General features: G+C 37.6%; 1 protein-coding gene across 10 annotated transcripts in view; it reads right to left on the bottom strand.

Moving 5' to 3' along the window:
• The window catches only part of ICE2 (interactor of little elongation complex ELL subunit 2), a 78204-nt gene that overhangs the window by 33368 nt on the left and 26917 nt on the right, over positions 1 to 17919 (bottom strand). For 8 of the 10 annotated variants that reach the window (XR_010317432.1, XM_010598020.3, XM_064267466.1 and 5 more), the window contains 7 exons: positions 16400 to 16537; positions 15227 to 15343; positions 14893 to 15052; positions 13707 to 13888; positions 7008 to 8007; positions 5889 to 6064; positions 955 to 1084 (listed from right to left, as the gene is read on the bottom strand). Coding sequence is in view for 7 of the 10 variants with exons in the window: in XM_010598020.3 (XP_010596322.1) it covers positions 955 to 1084; positions 5889 to 6064; positions 7008 to 8007; positions 13707 to 13888; positions 14893 to 15052; positions 15227 to 15343; positions 16400 to 16537 (1903 nt within the window). In the remaining 3 variants the exon portion in view is untranslated. The remainder of the gene's footprint in view (positions 1 to 954; positions 1085 to 5888; positions 6065 to 7007; positions 8008 to 13706; positions 13889 to 14892; positions 15053 to 15226; positions 15344 to 16399; positions 16538 to 17919) is intronic. The other 2 variants (XR_010317433.1, XR_002787751.2) reach the window with 1 other exon arrangement.

The raw sequence follows: 17919 nt of genomic DNA, 5'->3' as shown, positions 1-17919 counted from the left end.
CGGCACATTTAATCGCTTCCTTTTGGGTTAACCAGAAAGAGAGTGAACCCTTTATCTCACTAATGCTTTCATAAAATGCGAAGACAAAATACTGATTAACCAAAACGGGGGAAATTTTTCCTGTGAACCCCCCTTTTTTTAATAAGCAGGAAAAATACACTCACAGAAAGCATTACGCACAAAGAGATGATGCTGAGCACCATGAAAATTCAAAGTTTCATCAGACTCTGACTTATCTTACATAAGACTTATCTGCTTATCGTCTTATGATAAGATGGAACAGGTCTACAGAGACAATGAAGCAGCAAGTAACAAGTCATCAAATAAGTAAACAAGACAATGCGTTGACAACTCAAAGGAATGGCAGCCGGAGACATACGGGAAGAACTGAAGTGTGTGGGGTTAAGCGCTCCACTTGGCAGGAATAATATCAAGGATGATTAGCAAATTTTCATCATGTGAGCTATGTGAACTGAAGACGAATCTGCTCAGCCAGGACAAATTAAACCCCTGCCCATCCGCTTGAAAAAACAAACTAAACAGCCACTTCATCAAGACAACTGAGATATTTTGAAGACTATTATAATTTTAAGAAAATTTCAAAATACATGTTTAAACAAATCAAATAGCACTTTTAAAAGTTAGAAAGCTCACCTGTATTTTTTGTTAATTATGCTGTTAAACAAATAAGTTTTTTGCAAATAAGATGATTCTGACATTCATGTATAGCTAAAAGAGATACGGAGTAAAAAGGAAATGAAAACACTTGACACCACTGGCTCCATCCTGCCATTTAATTCTGGCGCAGGAACTGTGGTCTCATAGAAAGGAATGTGAACACTTATAAATTGAAAACACAAACTACAGAGTGGAAGTATTTGCAATGGAATTAAAAGTTATGTATTTACAAGGGAATTAGAAAGGAGAAAGAACCAAACCTCTTATAAAACTTACCAACATAAAATGAGCAGTTGGAGTGCAATAAGCTTTCAGTCCATAAGCGACACAGTTCACTTTCAGTCAGAGCTTCAACTCCGTAACATGCTTGGTACTCCACTTTTGGGAGCACGTAAACTGGAAATTGCTGCAATACAAGATTATTACACTTATTCAAAGACCAATTAAATTTACTAACAAATACATTTTGCCTATGTAGTGCTTTGCAGCTTTCAAGTTATCTTATTTCACCCTTTCAAACAGAGTAGGTATCAGATAGGAAGAGGGATCTATTGGAGCCTGATGGATAGAGGAACTCCTGGTAGATATGGGCAAAAGGTAGGTGGATAAAAGACATCCTTTTTCCACCTAAAACCAAGACATCCCCACATATATGCAACATTTTATTTCTGTCAGGAAATGTGACTGGCAGCAGAACCCTGGGAACAGAGTCTTACGATACATAACTACCCAAAGGTTTAAAGCTAGATGCTGGGAAGCAACAACTGTAATTTATGTTAACAATTTTCAAGAGGACAATAAAGGTAAAGGTCCAGGTTTTTGCCCCGTCAAAGAATAAGTCACATTGTCTGAGGACTCACACACTCTAAGTATTTCATTGTTCTCACTCTATACATGTATGACCATTTGTATCTGTATCAACACCTGCCAAAGTCATAATTTTCATTAATACAAAAGCTTTATTCCAGACACTAAGCATTATGGACTGAACTGTGTCCCCTTCAAAAATTATGGTGAATAACTTCTCAGGCTTTCATTTGAATTTTTGTTGAATAACTGTCTCACAGGGTTTCCCTGTACCTGTAAATAAGATCTTGTTTGGAAACAGGAGTTTTCCTTTGTTATGTTAATGAGGTCATCTGGAACAGGGTGGGTCCTATACCTAAACCCTTCTGAGTGGTGTCTTATACAAAGGGCAGAATAGACACAGATACACAGGAGACACCATATGATGATGAAGGCAGAAGCATCCCTAAGCAGCAAAGGAGTGCCAAGGACTGCAGTGGCCCCCAGGAAGGAAGACAGGCCTACAGAAGGAATCGATGAGGCTGAGACCCTGATCTGGACTTTCAGCCCCCAGAGCTGTGAGAAAATAAATGTCTATTTTTTAAAGCCACCCCTCTGTGGTATTTTTGTTATGCAGCACTAGGGAACGGCACTAAGTATCTGGCAGATTATCCACTCAGAGCTTGCTGGCTAGGACACTAAATAGGGCAAGTAAAATGATGGTACCCATTACTGGTCTAAAGGGAATACGAAGTTCCAGGTCTTTGTGAAGTAGTATCACGGTAGTCATAGTCACTATACTCAGGCTAGCTCATTTTTGCAAAGAAAATTCTACTTTTAACAGGAGTCTCCCCATTTCCAGCTACGAAAGAAAAATGCACAGTTTAAGGGGCTTACACGATTAAAGGGACTTACACAAAGTGATATGGCCAATTAGTACTTCTGAACTTGTTTCAAGCTGTCTTCATTCATCTATTTGAAGGTATTTCATCAATATTTCTGAAATCCTGATTTTTACAAAACAGCAAACTTAGCAGGTTTGGCACAATGCTGATGACAAGAACAACTCAAATTCAGTAAAATTTCTGTTATCAGCAGGAAGGGGGGTTCATAGTTGAACCTTTTGAATGTTGACAACTAAAACCAAACCAAACCCATTGTCATCCAGTCAATTACAACTCACAGCGACCCTAAGGACAGAGAACTGCTGGTGAATTCAAACTGCCTTCCTTTTCGGTTAGCAGCTAAGCTCTTAACCACTACGCCACCAGGGCTCCAAAACTAAGACAGCGTTTCTTAAATTCAATGTGCATATGAATAATCTGGTGATCTTATTAAAACATGGATTCTGGGATGGGCCCAAGGTTTTGCATTTTTAATAAGCTGTTCTTCCAAGGGACCACACTTTGAGTAATAAGGTCGTAAAATGTCTTCTCAATTAAAAAAAAAAATTTAAATTGTGTTTAGGATATTTTCATCATTAAAAGTATTTGACTATATAACAGTTCTTTGGAAACTGGTAGTCTGCATATGATTTATAATCTCGTGTAACTTTAAACAGAAACTAAAGAAGTGAAAGCCCAAAAGGTTAAGAAATTTGCTCAAGGACACAGCTGGTTTAGAGCAAGTAGAGAAAAGAATAATTAATAAAGGTGCCCTTTCTGGATGATGAATAGAGAATAGAGTTAATTCTAGTTTTTTAAATTAAAATACACATGGTATTTCTGAAGAGAAAATACTTCGGGGGATTTTGTTTGATTATACTGCTCTATGTACAAAAAGCAAGCCCCAAATCGGGTTTTAATTTCTATATGTATTCTACTGCCATCTCCAGGAAGCCAGAGGAAAGAAAAATCTGCGTATTTTATCTTTCCTTAGTAGTTCAAAATTAAGGTGACATTTTAAGTACAATCAAAGTTTTGATACTATAAAAATCAAATTTACTATTTCCTTTTCTCTTGATCGGCAGCTCTTATTCCCTCCAAATGAGAGCTTTTCTTGGTTCTCTGCTTTCTGATTTTTCACATAAATCTTTTTAAACTTTCATATAAATCCCTTAGTAGATATTTCATAGTTAGTATCCTCACATTAATCCCGTCAGGTACCTTCTATTCTTTCCCTACACTCAGCATCGTCAGGGTTCTTCTTCCTGGCCCCTGAGTGCCAGTATAAATGTTAAAATAACTGGATCTAAATTTCTGAGCCATTTTAGAATATAGCATTTAGGCAATTTTGTTAACTGAGACAGACAGTAACAGACAATAGCAGATAATTTAAAGTCATGCAGTCTGGACTTCATAATTACGTGTAGAACTCTTAAGTTCCAGCTTCATCTTGTGGTCCAAATTACCCTCTTTATTTCATTCCATCACTTGAGATTGGCTGCTATTTTAAAGTTCTCCTCTTTAAGTGCAACTCATACGTGTCAAGCAGAAGCTTTTGATGCGGAAGGGTAAATGATCCCGGAAGTTAAAAATCTCAACAACTATGGTAGCACAGACTTGAATAACCAAGGAAAAACGAAGGAGAGATGAGGCTGAGGACTAGGTTCTTGGACATCAGAAGTTGAAGAGACTTACAAGTATTTTCACACTTTAACCAAGTTGCATTTTCGGTGGGGAACATTAGTGAGGATGCCTTCTCACCTGGTTAGATTTTACACAGTACCCACTTCAAAGTAGGGCTTCAACCCCTTTAAAGTTCCATTCCTTAACACTATCCTTCTTTTTCTCCACCTCTCAATTTTTCTCATTTGTTTAGTATCTATTTATTGAGTTTCTATAAAACCTTTGGGAGAAATACTAGTGAGTAGGATATAAGTTCTAGGCAATTACATTCTACTAAGGAATTTAAATCACATGTACTAAACTATTAAATAAAACAATGATAGGTGGATTATGATAAGCATTCATTGGAAGATTTAAAATTACACTCTGGGTTTGACAAATCAGGGAAATACAAGGCTCCTCTTTAGGTACTCCTGGGGGCTCGGCTGTGTGGATGTATTTTTATGAAGAATGAGTTCTCTCCTATATACAAGGTTACGTCTTGACATTTACAAACTGCACTTTGATCAAGTGAATGACAATGTCCTCACGAGGTCATCCCTTTCAAGAATTAAATCAGAATTCAAAATTTCCCTAGGCTTTTTTTTTTATTTAAGAGATATCTGCCATAAAAAAAAAAAATTCTAAGTACAGATAAATACAAAGTGGTATGGACTCAGGGTCAAAAGTGAAAGAAATGAGGCTAGCTCCAAAATAAATCTGATAGACAGTAAGAAAGAATTAAAGAAATAAAATCCTGAAAATACAACCCACAGCACTGATACTACATATATTCAGTACTTTCATGCTTGTGGTCATTAAATTCATCACAGTTAAATATAGATGAGGCAGGGAAAAATTGGCAAATAAAGTAAAATTTATGAATAGAGAGAATATTAGTATTTATCTAGGAGAAGGCTGATATAAAACCTACAGTATTTCGTCATTCCTTGACTTTCTCTTATACGAAGCACTGCCCTCAGACATCTAAATCAAAAACCATTTGGTTTCTCCAATTTCCAGCTTGAACCAATCTTTTATTTTTCTCAGTTGTTTTTGAATATTTTTGAATATTTACTCATAGTAGTAGTCAGGGACTTGATTCACAAAGGTCCCAGCTGGAACATCACCATTCCTGATTCACTTGATCCCAAGCCCCAAACACACACTGTACACTGGTCACTGATGATTACTGGGTGCAGGGTTAGGAAGAGAGTGTACCATGACACACATACACAAAGGAAAACATTCTCTTAAAAATTAAAGGAAAGAAATTTCAGTATTTCTCACATCATCAAGTATAATATAGAAGTTCCTCTTTACCAGAATTTGGTGGTCACATACACAAAAAAAATCAAACTAATCTCAAAAAGAACTTCAAATTCCTAAATATGGGAAGCAGCTTTAACTCTGTGGCAAGAAATCTTTTTAAATGAGGAAAAATATATCAAGCCCCAAAAGAAACGGCAGAGAGAAAAGAAAGTGATTCGGTCTTCTAACAGTCCTGGAAAGACTTTTTAGATTTGTGTGAACACCCATTTTTCAAAACGTGGACTTCTAGATGAGCCAAGCAGGTCCCCAAAGAAAGAGAGAAAGGGGCTCACAGGTCACATGGAAATGTGCCAATCTAGGTTAAATCCGTGATGGTTTTTCATAAAATTTACATATTCTGTGCAAGAATGTGATAGGTATTCATGACTACTATATGTAATGAAACAGTTTCTTATTAATCTCAGTATTTTTCTTAAAAAAAAAAAAAACCTGCAAACACTACCGTAAGTGTGATCAACAATTTAAAATTACACGTCATAATAACGACATGTTAAATATTTGCTGATTATCTACTTATGTTACATCCTAACTCCCAAAATAACTTACTCTTCTGATTTTCTTCCGTTTTTTAGAACGTGGTCTCGTCTCTATCCTCTGGACACTGCAACGCACGAGTAACAACAGGTCTTGAAGGCTAAATAACTTATAAACAAAATTTCCTTCCTTAGGAGCTAGATATTCTGATGTATCTTCAACATAGTCCTGAAGTTCATATGGCAATCCTTTAAAAATAATAATTATATGTTCTTTTTTAATTTTAAAATATATTTGCCCTTTATCCATCATAACGCAAGGTAAAACAGTTCAATAATCTATTGAGAGGTTAGTCACAGAAAAAGTATTTTTCAACTTCTATTCACTTTAACTTTCTACTTTCTCTGCCTGGCTGACCCTTTGCTATTATCACTTCTGTTTATTTTTGCTGTTACTGCAGGACTTAAAGCTTTAAGGCGCTCTTCCTTTTAAATACTACTTTCACAGGCTTCAGGCAAAGTATAAATTAGTGAGCCAGCATATCAAGTGAGAAGAAAGACGAGTATTAAAAGCAATATTATTCTTAATCTTGGCAGAGCTGAGAAGCAGCTTTACATTTATTCCACAAAATGAGAAAGTACAAAACTGCGATCCAACACTAAGGACAAATAAACTGTGGATTAACCAACGTTCATGATTATTCTTGGTGCCTCTGCCCTTCACTGGTTTGGTGAACCACATTAAAAACGAGTTGACATAGAGTCCGTTCCAGCTTACGGTGGCCCCTTGTGTGTCAGAGTAGAACTGTGCCCACAGGGTTTTCAATGGCTGGTTTTTCAGTAGACTGCCAGGCCTTTCTTCAGAGGCGCCCCTGGGTGGACTCTGACTTCTGACCTTTTCGTTAGCAGTCAAGCATGTTCACGGTTTGCATTACCCACGTATAGCTTAACAGCCACAGTATATGTTGGATGAACATAGGTTACAAAAGCCATATGCTTTTGGGTATGTATTCAGAGAGGAGATTTTGGAAGCTGAAGTGCTCATTGGTAGATTGAAAAACGAACTATCAGTGATTGTGTGAAGACTATAAAACAGGTTACAAAAAGAGAACAGGAGACAATGAGAAAAACCTAAGGAAAAGAAAGAAATAAAACATTTACTATAAAATTATTTATTAATATATTTACTTACGTCCTTTTGGCTTCTGAAATGCAGACGGCCACAGAGATTTTGGCCAGCCAGAGACGTCGTCTGCAGGAGCAGAGGGCTGCTCGGAGACAGGCAGCTGTTTAGGATTTTCTGAATTCATGACGGGCAGCTCAGGAACTTTTCTGGAAATTGGCTTTAAGAGTTCATCCTGCATTTTTAAAATTTCCCCAACTGGATCAAATTTTTTATATACTCTTTTGATAGGTTTTTTTAAAACACACGACTCTTCGGGGTTACAAGTGGTATTACTCTGGTTGCCTGTGGAAGCCTGTCCTGAGGAGGGATGTGAGCTAGCTGGTTTAGGACTTAACTCAGAACCCGGAACAGCTGTTTTCCCATGACTAGGATTTTTACACTCTGTATCAATAACTAAACAGTCTTCATCTGTATCACTATCACAAGGAATGACATCTGGAGTTTGATCTGTCTCTGATGCAGCAGTGGTTTCCTTTGAATTGCCTGTATTCTCTAGGACATTTAATCTCTCATCGGCATTTACTTTATCAGGACCCAGATCACTTTTACGAGAGGTTTCAATCTCCTTCGTCTTAGAGCTTTCTGACTGCAAGGCAGATGTTTCCGGTTCCCCATTTTGCATCAGAGGCTTGTCGGAATTTGTTATGTTGTCACCACACAATCCAGCTGCCTGATCCCCATTCTTCTTGCCCTCATCAGGGCCGCCGTCTGCGCCTGCCACCAGCTGTTTCTCCTTCTGCAACTGCTCCAACAGAATCTGAGATAAACTTCTAGAGTGAGCAGGAATGTTAGGTGCAGTTGCTACCACAGGTGTGGCTGCCACCTTGGGGGCTATGGGAGCACCTGTCATGTTGGGGACTGTGGAAGTACTTGCTGGACTTGGTGACTTTGATGCTTTGGTGGTGGTTACTCCAAAAGTTTCAAGTTCTGTGACATCATCATCAAAATCCAGATCCAAATTTTCAAGAGTTTCAATTTTTCGAGACTCATTACTTTCACAAGACATCTTAAGAAAATATATTGGCAAACTGTTAGCAAAAAAATACTTTCTTGCCCCTCCCTCACCCACCTAAAGGCCCCACCCTCACATAGTTCATGGATCTTGAAAGGTAGAAAGAAAAACCTAATGTCTGAAAGGTTCTTGCTTAAGATGATACTACACTATTAGCACCTAATTTATCCAACCAATCTTCCCTTTGAAACACTCATAAAAACATAGATTTTCCCAGTTGTAAGCAGAAGAAACAGGCAATACTTATGAACTACCACATCCCAAGAGGAATTTCCACTAATAAAAAAATGGACAAGACTAGAAAGAAGAAACATACGGCCACATAGGAAGGCAGTGTATTTCCACCCGTGCCCACTCCATACGCCCTTTCAGAGACACTGGGCTTTAGTCTCTGACCAGGAGGAAGAAAGCTCCTTGCCACTGGGAGGCTGCAGCCAGGGAAGCGTCAACAGCCTCTAGCGCATCCCTATCACCGACACCTCCTCAGGGAAAGGAACTCTCAGTCAAAAGATGTGGCAGTCACACACAGAAAGTGGTTTACTATATTCTAGGACACAATGTCATTGAGACTGTACTTTCTCATGTATTGTTTTGGTTATGGAAGAATTAGAGACAGCTTTAATTTACTGAGAAGCCCTAGTGGCATGGTGGTTAAGCACTTGGCTGATAATGGAAAGGTCAGCGGTTCGAACCCACCAACTGCTTCACGGGAGAAAGATGTGGCAGTCTGCTTCCATAAAGATTACAGTTTTCAAAACCCTATGGGGCAGTTCTACCCTGTACTATAGGGTCCCTATGAGTCAGGATCAACTTGATGACGCTGGGTTAGTTCACTGAAGAATTAATTTTCCCCTCCCTAAGGAGACAAACATGTAGAAACTCATCTCCCTGCAGAAGATCATTCACTAGCTTTATCGATCAGGATTTGACAGAAAGATTCAACAGCAATTCTGCCGTGAATCAGAGGACTGTTTACTATCTGCGTAACTTTCTTAACCTCAGTCTCCTCATTTCCAAAACAGGGATAACAGAGTTATCTTCTTGCACTTGTTCTAAGGATTAAATGAGAATTGTATGTAGAAAGTCTCTTAGAATAGAAACTGGCACATAATAAGTAGCCTCTCGAAAACCAGCAATTACTACTAAAGTAAAAAGACAACCATATTTAGTTAAAAAACTAGATTAAACTACAGGGTGTCCCCGACTTATGACGTATTCGAGTTACTAAGAACTGCACTTACGACCACCTGTCTTTTGGAGCGTCTGATCATTAGTAATATGTACTACATATAATGCTGCAGTTCTTAATTACTTGATGTTATCATTCGCAGATGTTCAAAGATCGGATTCATGAAGATACTGATAATAAAAAGTCGTCGGAACAGAACCCAGTCGTAGGTTGGAAACTAACTGTATATGTTGTTTACATAAGGCATTCATGCACAAAAAAATTACATATAAAAAGTGGAAGAATAGCAATATTAGTGTCAGACAAGGCAGAATTCAATGCAAAAAAGGATTAAGCAGGAGGAGGAGGAATGTCATGTTGAAAAAAATAAAATCGTGATGAATAAATAATGGTCATGAATTGTGACACGCCAAATCATAACATCAAAACATATACTCAAAACTAAAAAAAAAAAAAAGGAAAATTTGACAAACACAATTATACTAGGTCAATGAAACACTAAGGAAAAACAAATAGGGATACAGAAGGTATGAATGAGGCTAATTATTTAAAAATATATATGAGTGACTGAAAACATACATAGGTTACAAAGATACACCTCGTTTTATTCCTGTAACACCTCTGTAAGGGCTTCCACCAACAACTCTCTTCTGTCTTCATGTTTAAGTGAGATGGGTTTTTTTATTCCTCTGGGAGGGCGATCCTGTGTGAGGTGGGCCAGGGTAGCTTTCTAGCTTCATGACTTCAGGCTCACCCATCGCTGCTAGCACAAAGCATGTATGTTCACATGCTTGTAGGTATACATGCATGCACATAGGTTGGTGTGTATGTGTGTGTATAAAATCTTCAGAACTTCCCAAGATCTGCTTCTTCTGATCTCCATAGTTATCTGAAAACTTTTCTTTTCTTTACCTTTAATATCCTTGTTTTGCTCAATTTGGATCCCTCTGCACTGGCGTTGCCTCAGAGAGTCCTTTGTCTTGAGGAGACTGATTGGTTTACAGAGTTCTTAGGGTCCAGATCATCTCAGCACTCTCTTCATTTCCTGACTTTCCCCATACTCACCTACACATTACAGCCTATCCACAGTACTTTCACTTTTGTTATTCTTCATTCCTTCCTGTGTCTTTCATCATCTTCCTTCCATTTATTTTCCTTGTGTTTAAAGAACATCTTTCGGTGGGTGTCAGCTCATGGGAAAGTCAGTTTTTATCTGAAAATATCTTTAATTCGTTCTTATTCCTTAAGGATATTTTCACTGGCCATGAAACTTTAGAAAGTGAGTTATTTTCTCTTAGAATATATTGCTCCAACATCTTCTGGCTTCCATTGCTGTTTTTGAAAAGTCATCTGTAAGTCTCTCATTCCTTTATAGGTAACGTGACTTTTTCCTTTCCGGCTGCTTTTAAGATTTTTTCCCTTTGTAGCAGCATCTTAGTCTCTGTCCCATTATCTTTCTTACATCAGTCTTTTTGGGTCCAACTACACATACATTAGATATATGCACTGTATTCTCTATATCTCTTACCCTATCTTACGTATTTTCCATCTTTTTGTCTGTGTGTACTTCATCATGAATAGTCTTTTCAGACTCATCTTCTTGTTTAGTAACTCTCTCTTTGGCTTTATCTAATATGCTAATCACCCCACTTACAGATTCTTTATTGTACTTACTGTATTTTTCAGTTTTAAAATTTCTATTTGGTTATTTTCCATATCTGCCACCTCATTTTAAAGTCACCAGTTCCTTGCTGAAATTTCCAAGTGTGGCTTTAGCTTCCTGGAATGTCGTGTAGTTAAATGGAGTTGGCTTATAGTCTGTGGCTGCTAATTTTAGGATTCAGATCCCTGGGGCTCTATTTTTTGGGTCATTGTTTCTGATGGTTCTCGTTCATAGTATCTAGTCTCCTCTTGTGTCAGTTATCTTTAAATGTTTTCTGAAATGGTATTTAAAAAGTTATTTGTAGAAATAATTTAAGGCTCAAAACTGGTATTATCTTCCTCTAAGAACTATTATTCGCTTTTGCTAAAACCCCCTGAAACCAAACCCATTGCCCTCAAGTCGATTCTGACTCATCGCGACCCTACAGGACAGAGAAGAACTGCCCTGTAGAGTTTCCAAGGAGTGCCTGGTGGATGTGAACTGCCGACTTTTTGGTTAGCAGCCATGGCTCTTAACCTCTACACAACCAGGGTTTCCTGCTTTTTGCCAGGTCTGGAAAAACCAGCAATCAAGAATATTTTCATCCTAGTTCAGGATCTGGAGAACACAAGCCACAATCTATGAGAAAGCTGATTTACTTCTGGTTCACCCTTACTCTAGGGTGCAGCCTTGTGAGGCCCATGCCCTTCGTGGAAAACTGAACTCTGACTTCTGTTTCCCTAGTTTAATGATAAGGAGCCCTGGTGATACAATGTTTAAGTGCTTGGCTGCCCAACCTAAAGGCTGGGAGTTTGAACCCACCAACCAAAAGGTTGGTGGTTTGAACCCACCCAGTGGCTCCATGGGAGAAAAACCTGGTCATCTGCTCCTATAAAGATTACAGCCTACAAAACCCTATGGGGCAGTTCTACTCTGTCATATGGGGTCACTATGAGTCAAAATCAACTTGCCAGCACCTAACAACAACAAGAGTTTTATGATGCTGCCAAAAGCACAGTTCATTTTCTCAGCTGCTCTTTCAGAACTGGCAAAAACAACCCTTTATCTCTCTGGGCTGCTGTCTTCTCCAGGGTCTCAGTCCCGTAATTCTTCACTGTCCTATTAGCTCTTTGATGCTTTTAATGACGAAATTTTTACATTTTTGTCCAGCTGTTTAAGTTGTCATCAACAGTGGGGAAGGTCCCAATGATCTGGTCTGCCATTACTGACGTCACTCTATCATTCTTCTCTCTCTTAACCTACCTCACATTTCTTCATCAAATAAATAAATAAATAAACCTGTTACCGTTGAGTCAATTCTGACTCATAGCAACCCTTCATAGAACTTGTAATTTCCTGACATTCACTTCATACCAATAAAAGTTTTGGGTAGATTAAAAACTAAAATATGAAAGAAGAAAAATTTTTAAAAAGAGGTTGAAGTGCTTTACAACATACCCATCATAAAAATACTAAAAGGTAAATGACAGAGAAAAACATATAAAACAAAAATGAAAAACAAAAGGTATGAGCTAAGTATAAATAAGAAAACATTTTAATACTTTATTTTCTAATTATGTTTGCTCCCTCATTTTATTCAAGTCTGTCTCCATATTTCCTGTCGTTCCTTCAGAAAGGCCGTCTTAATTCTGATCTAAAACAGCACCATCCCCACCTGTCTATCTCCCCTTAACCTACTCTGTATTTCTTCATAGCATTTATCACTACCTGCTTGTTTTCCCCTCTGCTGTTGCTTTATTAATTATCTGCATCCTCCTGCACTATTGTAAGCTCTAAGAGAAAAGATGCTTTGTTTTTATTCATGGTTATGTCCTTAGTCTAGAAGAGTATCTGCTGAATAAATAACTGAAATGAATGACACTTTCTACAAACAGAATGTCTTTAATAATCATGGAAAAAATATTTAAAAACCCACAAAATGGTAACAGTCAGTATTTATGGAGTGCCAAGTACTGCTCTAAATGCTTTACACGTATTAACTCATTTAATCCTAAAACAATCCTATGAATAGGTACCATCATGATCCCCACTTCACAGAGGAACAAACTAGACACAGAGAGCTTACATAATCTGTCTAACATCACGCAGCTACAAAGTATACTAAAAAGGGTAAGACCCTGGCCATATACTTTGAGTTTTTTAGAATGCTTTTTACTTGTGGAATGGGCAATGGGAAGAATGCCTTGAAACAAGACCAAGTTCTAGAACTGTCAGGATGAGGGTAAACACCTGCTTCAGATGGCTGGATGCAGCTGATCAGGGCATGTTTTGACACCTTTGTCTGACTGGTAAAATCCTACAGTCAGAAGATAAATTGGGGGTCACGTATAAGTCAGCCTCTTACCAAAAGGTGTTGCCCAAATACTTCTTACACCTATCAAATTAAACTTCATCTCATACTTAAAAAGCAGAAATGCCCCCACAGAGTTTCCAATAAGCACCTGGTGGATTTGAACTGCCAATCTTTTGGTTAGCAGCTGTAGCTCTTAACCACTATGTCACCAGGGTTTCCAATCAAATAAAACTTCATATTAATTACTACTGTGATTACCACCACTATCACTAGCTGAGTTCCTGGCAAATACATGTTAATGACTGCTTAGCATTTTACATACAGTATTAAACTTAATCCCTACAATAACCTCATGATGTAGGTACTTTCATCTTTATCTTATAAAGGAGTAAACTGGGACTTAGAGAGGTTAAGTTATCTAGCTAGAACTGGGTTGTGATTTTAACTTTGAATGCAAAGCCTGCATTTTTATTTACTAGGTTTAGAGACTTACCATAAAACTTTATGCTTCAAAAGGACAAATAAGGAAAACAGAAAGCATTACGTACGTCCATTTCAGATATACATTCCTCAGGTTTGTCCATAAATACTGCAGAGACGGGGACAGACGAGTTTTTGGACATCATGAATTTTAACGGGGATTCATGAAAGATCTGATTTCTCTCCCTCATTGTCATCTTCTTTTGGGGAAGTGGTGAATTAATATATATTACTTTAACTGGTTTTGAACCTTAAAACAAAATGAGAAAAATAGGGGTTTTTAGTTTCTAGTAATTATATCAAAAAAAAAAAAAAAAAAAGGAAACGATAAGAACAAGCCCAGGATGTACAACAGAAGGATCATCACACAGAGACACCGCATAGTAGAGTGGCAGCATAAATCCTATACATTTGCCACCCTTGGACTAGAAGATCTTTAAGGATCCTGGGAGATCTCAAGGCAAGATAATCTGACTGGCAAGTGAAATTATGTTCTCTAACATAACTGTTTAAAGGGCCTTCCGCTTTTTACTATTATACTTTTACTGTCATTATTACGTAGTTCTTATAGGCATACACTTTCAAAAAGTGATGAAATTTTTACCACTGAGAATATATTACATTTAACTGTAATCTGTAGTTTTGTCTCATGAAACATATTTTTCTATTTGCTACAATTATGTTCTTACATATAATATTAATTTTGGAAGATACGAAAAAAATTATAAAGTATATACCAAAACAGGGGAATCATCTGTTGTACAGAGAAATTTCTGTGCAAATATTAATTCTACTGTCAAAGGAGAGACTATTCCACTGCTTGTAAGTATAAGAAAAAAAAAAGTATAGGCCTACTTTAATTCTGAATTCCAACAACAGACAAGTAAACAAGTCCTAGAAATTCCCCCTTTCGAGGCTATCTAATAAAGTACTGGATTCCTTTCATATCAGTGAAAGACAGAAGAACCTCACCATCATTTCAAGGATTTATGGTCGCCCTAGGTTACAATGCCTTCTCTAACTACCCCTCACCCCCCAACATGACCACAGATACTGCAGACTTAATAATTCATCTATGAACGCCCATGTTATGGTAACCCTATGTGAAAAAAGTTCTGCTGAATGCAATTTACATCCTCCTTCAACCAGGGCTTTCATTTTGTGCCTGACAATCACCACGTCTGTTTAGACAGCTGCAACGGAACCACCCCAGCCTCCTGCTCAGAGTATTACTTGACTTGGCAAATCACAAACCTGCGACAGATATTAGCTGAACGCACACGGGAATTTCCCACTGTTCCTTATAGCTTGGTCCGTGATTATTTAATAAGGTAAATAAGGATTGACTAGTTAGGGCGATTTGTGGGTGATACCTTGAAACAAGCTTCCGTGCATTTGGATCTTTGCTAATATCCTGAAAAACAACATATAACGTATTATTTGATTATACTTGTTGAACATTTATTTGATTAAGTAAGGAAAAGAAGGGAGAAACGTGGGCAGGGGCTTTAGAACACTCAGGCTACATGTACCCTGTGAGGTACAGAAGGCTACCAGGAAGATTCAAAGATTCCCAGCTTGCACTTACATCCTGCAGAGCCGCAGCTGTTTGTTCTGGTGTCTCAGTGGCAGCTATGTTATCCTTTGATAGCTGCAGCTTTGCAGGCATCGAGGGGAATACTGTTTTCACATATTTTACACTGCCCTAAATAAGAAAAGAAAAATAAATGTTTTACTGCAAAAATGTTGATGTCAATTTTATTTTCCTAAGAAAAGTGTCTTTTCATCATATGAAATCCTTAACTTGAAAGTCTTCATTCTACTGAATGAAAATGTCAGATTTTCAGCTTCTTTAAACAAAGACTTTTTTTTTTTGCTTGATAACCATATGTTTTTCAAAAAAAAGGTCCAAGAAAAGGGCATCATGAATCTTTACCTTGTCCCCTTAAATTCTCCTCTCTCATTTTATAAGGTACAAGCATAGGAGAACTGCCCAAATATCCTCTCCACACACACTGTGACTGGGAGTAAAATCCCTTAAAAGAAAACGGGATGTTCTGCTTTTATTCAAGAGCACTCGGGATGATGAGAACCAACAGAATAAAAGCAAGACATAAAGCTGGTTGTGGTATTATAAAAACAAAAGAGAAGCAAGTTGAAGTACTGTTACCTATACAATAAAAAGAACTGGAGACAGACCGTATTACATACTTAAAAGATTTATGTCCATCAACAGATAAATGGATAAACAAAATGCGGTATATACGTACAACGGAATAGTTTTGGTCATAAAAAGAAATGAAGATCTGCTACACCTAAGACACGGAGGAACCTTGAAAACATGCTAAGTAAAGTAAGCCAGACAGACACAAAAGGACAAATACTGTATGGCCCCATTTATATGAAATAGCTAGAATAGGGAAGGGCACAGAGACGAAAGTTTATTGGTAGTTACCAGGGGCTGGGAAAGGGGGAGAAGGGGAACTATGGCTAAGGGGTTTCTGTTTGGGGTGAAAAAAACATTGCAAATGAATAGTGGTGATGACTGCACACCACGGTGAATGTGATGAATATCATTGAAGTGTACCCTCAAAATGGTTAAAACAGCCAATTTTTTTCTGATAAATATTTTACCACAGTAAAAAATGTTACAACTCATTATGATTCAAAGTTTATTTTAAACCATAACATAATATCTCTGTGAAACACAGAGGACGCTTTGGACAAAAATAAATTTATGCTGTCATGTAGTAAAGCTTACCAGTGCCAGAAGAGTCTTCTCTAACTTTAATCCCATCTCTGTTCTGAATGGAAAGAATCCCATTAAGCTGGTAACTTCGTGGAGAGTGTAGAATTCCGGATACTTCTTCACTTGTTCAATGCAAGCTTTTAAAATTTGCTAGGAAATAAAAATCAAGAGAAATTCATTTTTACTGAACTTCTCTGAAAATGAAACAAAAATACCTTAGTTACATGTGGCTATAAAATTATACGTTCCAAACACTAGCTGAATTTCATTAATCAAACTTCTAACAACCCCCAAAAAAACCAAACCCAGTGCCGTTGAGTCAATTCCGACTCATAGCAACCCTATAGGACAGAGTAGAACTGCCCCATAGAGTTTTGAAAGGAGCGCCTGGTGGATTCGAACTGCTGACCCTTTGGTTAGCAGCCATAGCACTTAACCACTACGCCACCTGGGTTTCCAACCCCAGGCACACTGTATATTCCTTTCTTATTGGATTTAATCTCTTATTTTTCATAAAAATTTATTTTTAACCTAATTGCTTAAAATGCTGATATTCAAGAATACTAAAATTAGCAATCTTATTAAAATTTAAAACTAAATAGAGAAAACACACTATGTTTTCTAGGCTATTTAAGAAACTGTCAGAGAAATTAAGCCACATGGAAACTGAAGCATACTTTACTGCAACAAAAACAGATGAATGGTTAGAAATAAATAAGTTTAATAACCTAAAAGATTCCCAAGCACAATGAACTAATGCAATAAGTAGGTCATTCTACTTACAATCTAAAAAACAAATGAGAAACAGTATAACTAATTCAAATGATGGATTCTTTAGTATTTTCCTCCTCTCTGAATTGTTTTCAGTACATTGACAACTCACTACAAAATGTAATGAGGAAAGAAATAAAATCCACAGCTTTACTCTAGAAGAATACATGCCACTTGTCAAAACATGAACATAACTCAGAAACACGGTGGATTCTGGGGGGTGGGGGGCAGGCGTGTGTAATAATTAAAACACACACATATAGATTATCTTCTGAGATACGTATTTTTTCTTCTTCTGCCAATGAATCTTTTCTGAATCTTTTGGATTTTATTTTAGATCTCAAAAGCTTTTGTTGTTGTTGTGTGCTGTCGGGTCAATTCTGAATCACAGTGACTCTCCCTATATGGCAGAGTAGAGATGCCCCATTGGGTTTCCTAGGCTGTAATCTTTATGGGAGCAGATTGTCAGGTCTTTTCTCCTGTGGAATGGCTGGTAGGCTTGAACCACCAACCTTTTGGTTAGCAGTTGAGTGCTTAACCACTGCACAACCAGGGCCCCTTTAGAAATAAGTACATCTTCATAACAGGTCTAACTCCCCCTTCCTTCTGACATTTGTAAAAATATGTCAAGTTACAATTGCCTGGCTTTACTCCAGTGTACCTTCTCATCTATAGTTTCATACACCTTCTCTGCTTCTCCAATCCCCACTCCCTGCTATCTAACTTCCCCCGTCAATCCACTCTTTTCAATGCTGACCCTA

This window comes from Loxodonta africana, chromosome 13 (genome assembly GCF_030014295.1).
Source record: "Loxodonta africana isolate mLoxAfr1 chromosome 13, mLoxAfr1.hap2, whole genome shotgun sequence".
In the NCBI taxonomy this organism is placed as follows: Eukaryota; Metazoa; Chordata; class Mammalia; order Proboscidea; family Elephantidae; genus Loxodonta; species Loxodonta africana.
This window is presented reverse-complemented; position numbering and strand designations above follow the sequence as displayed.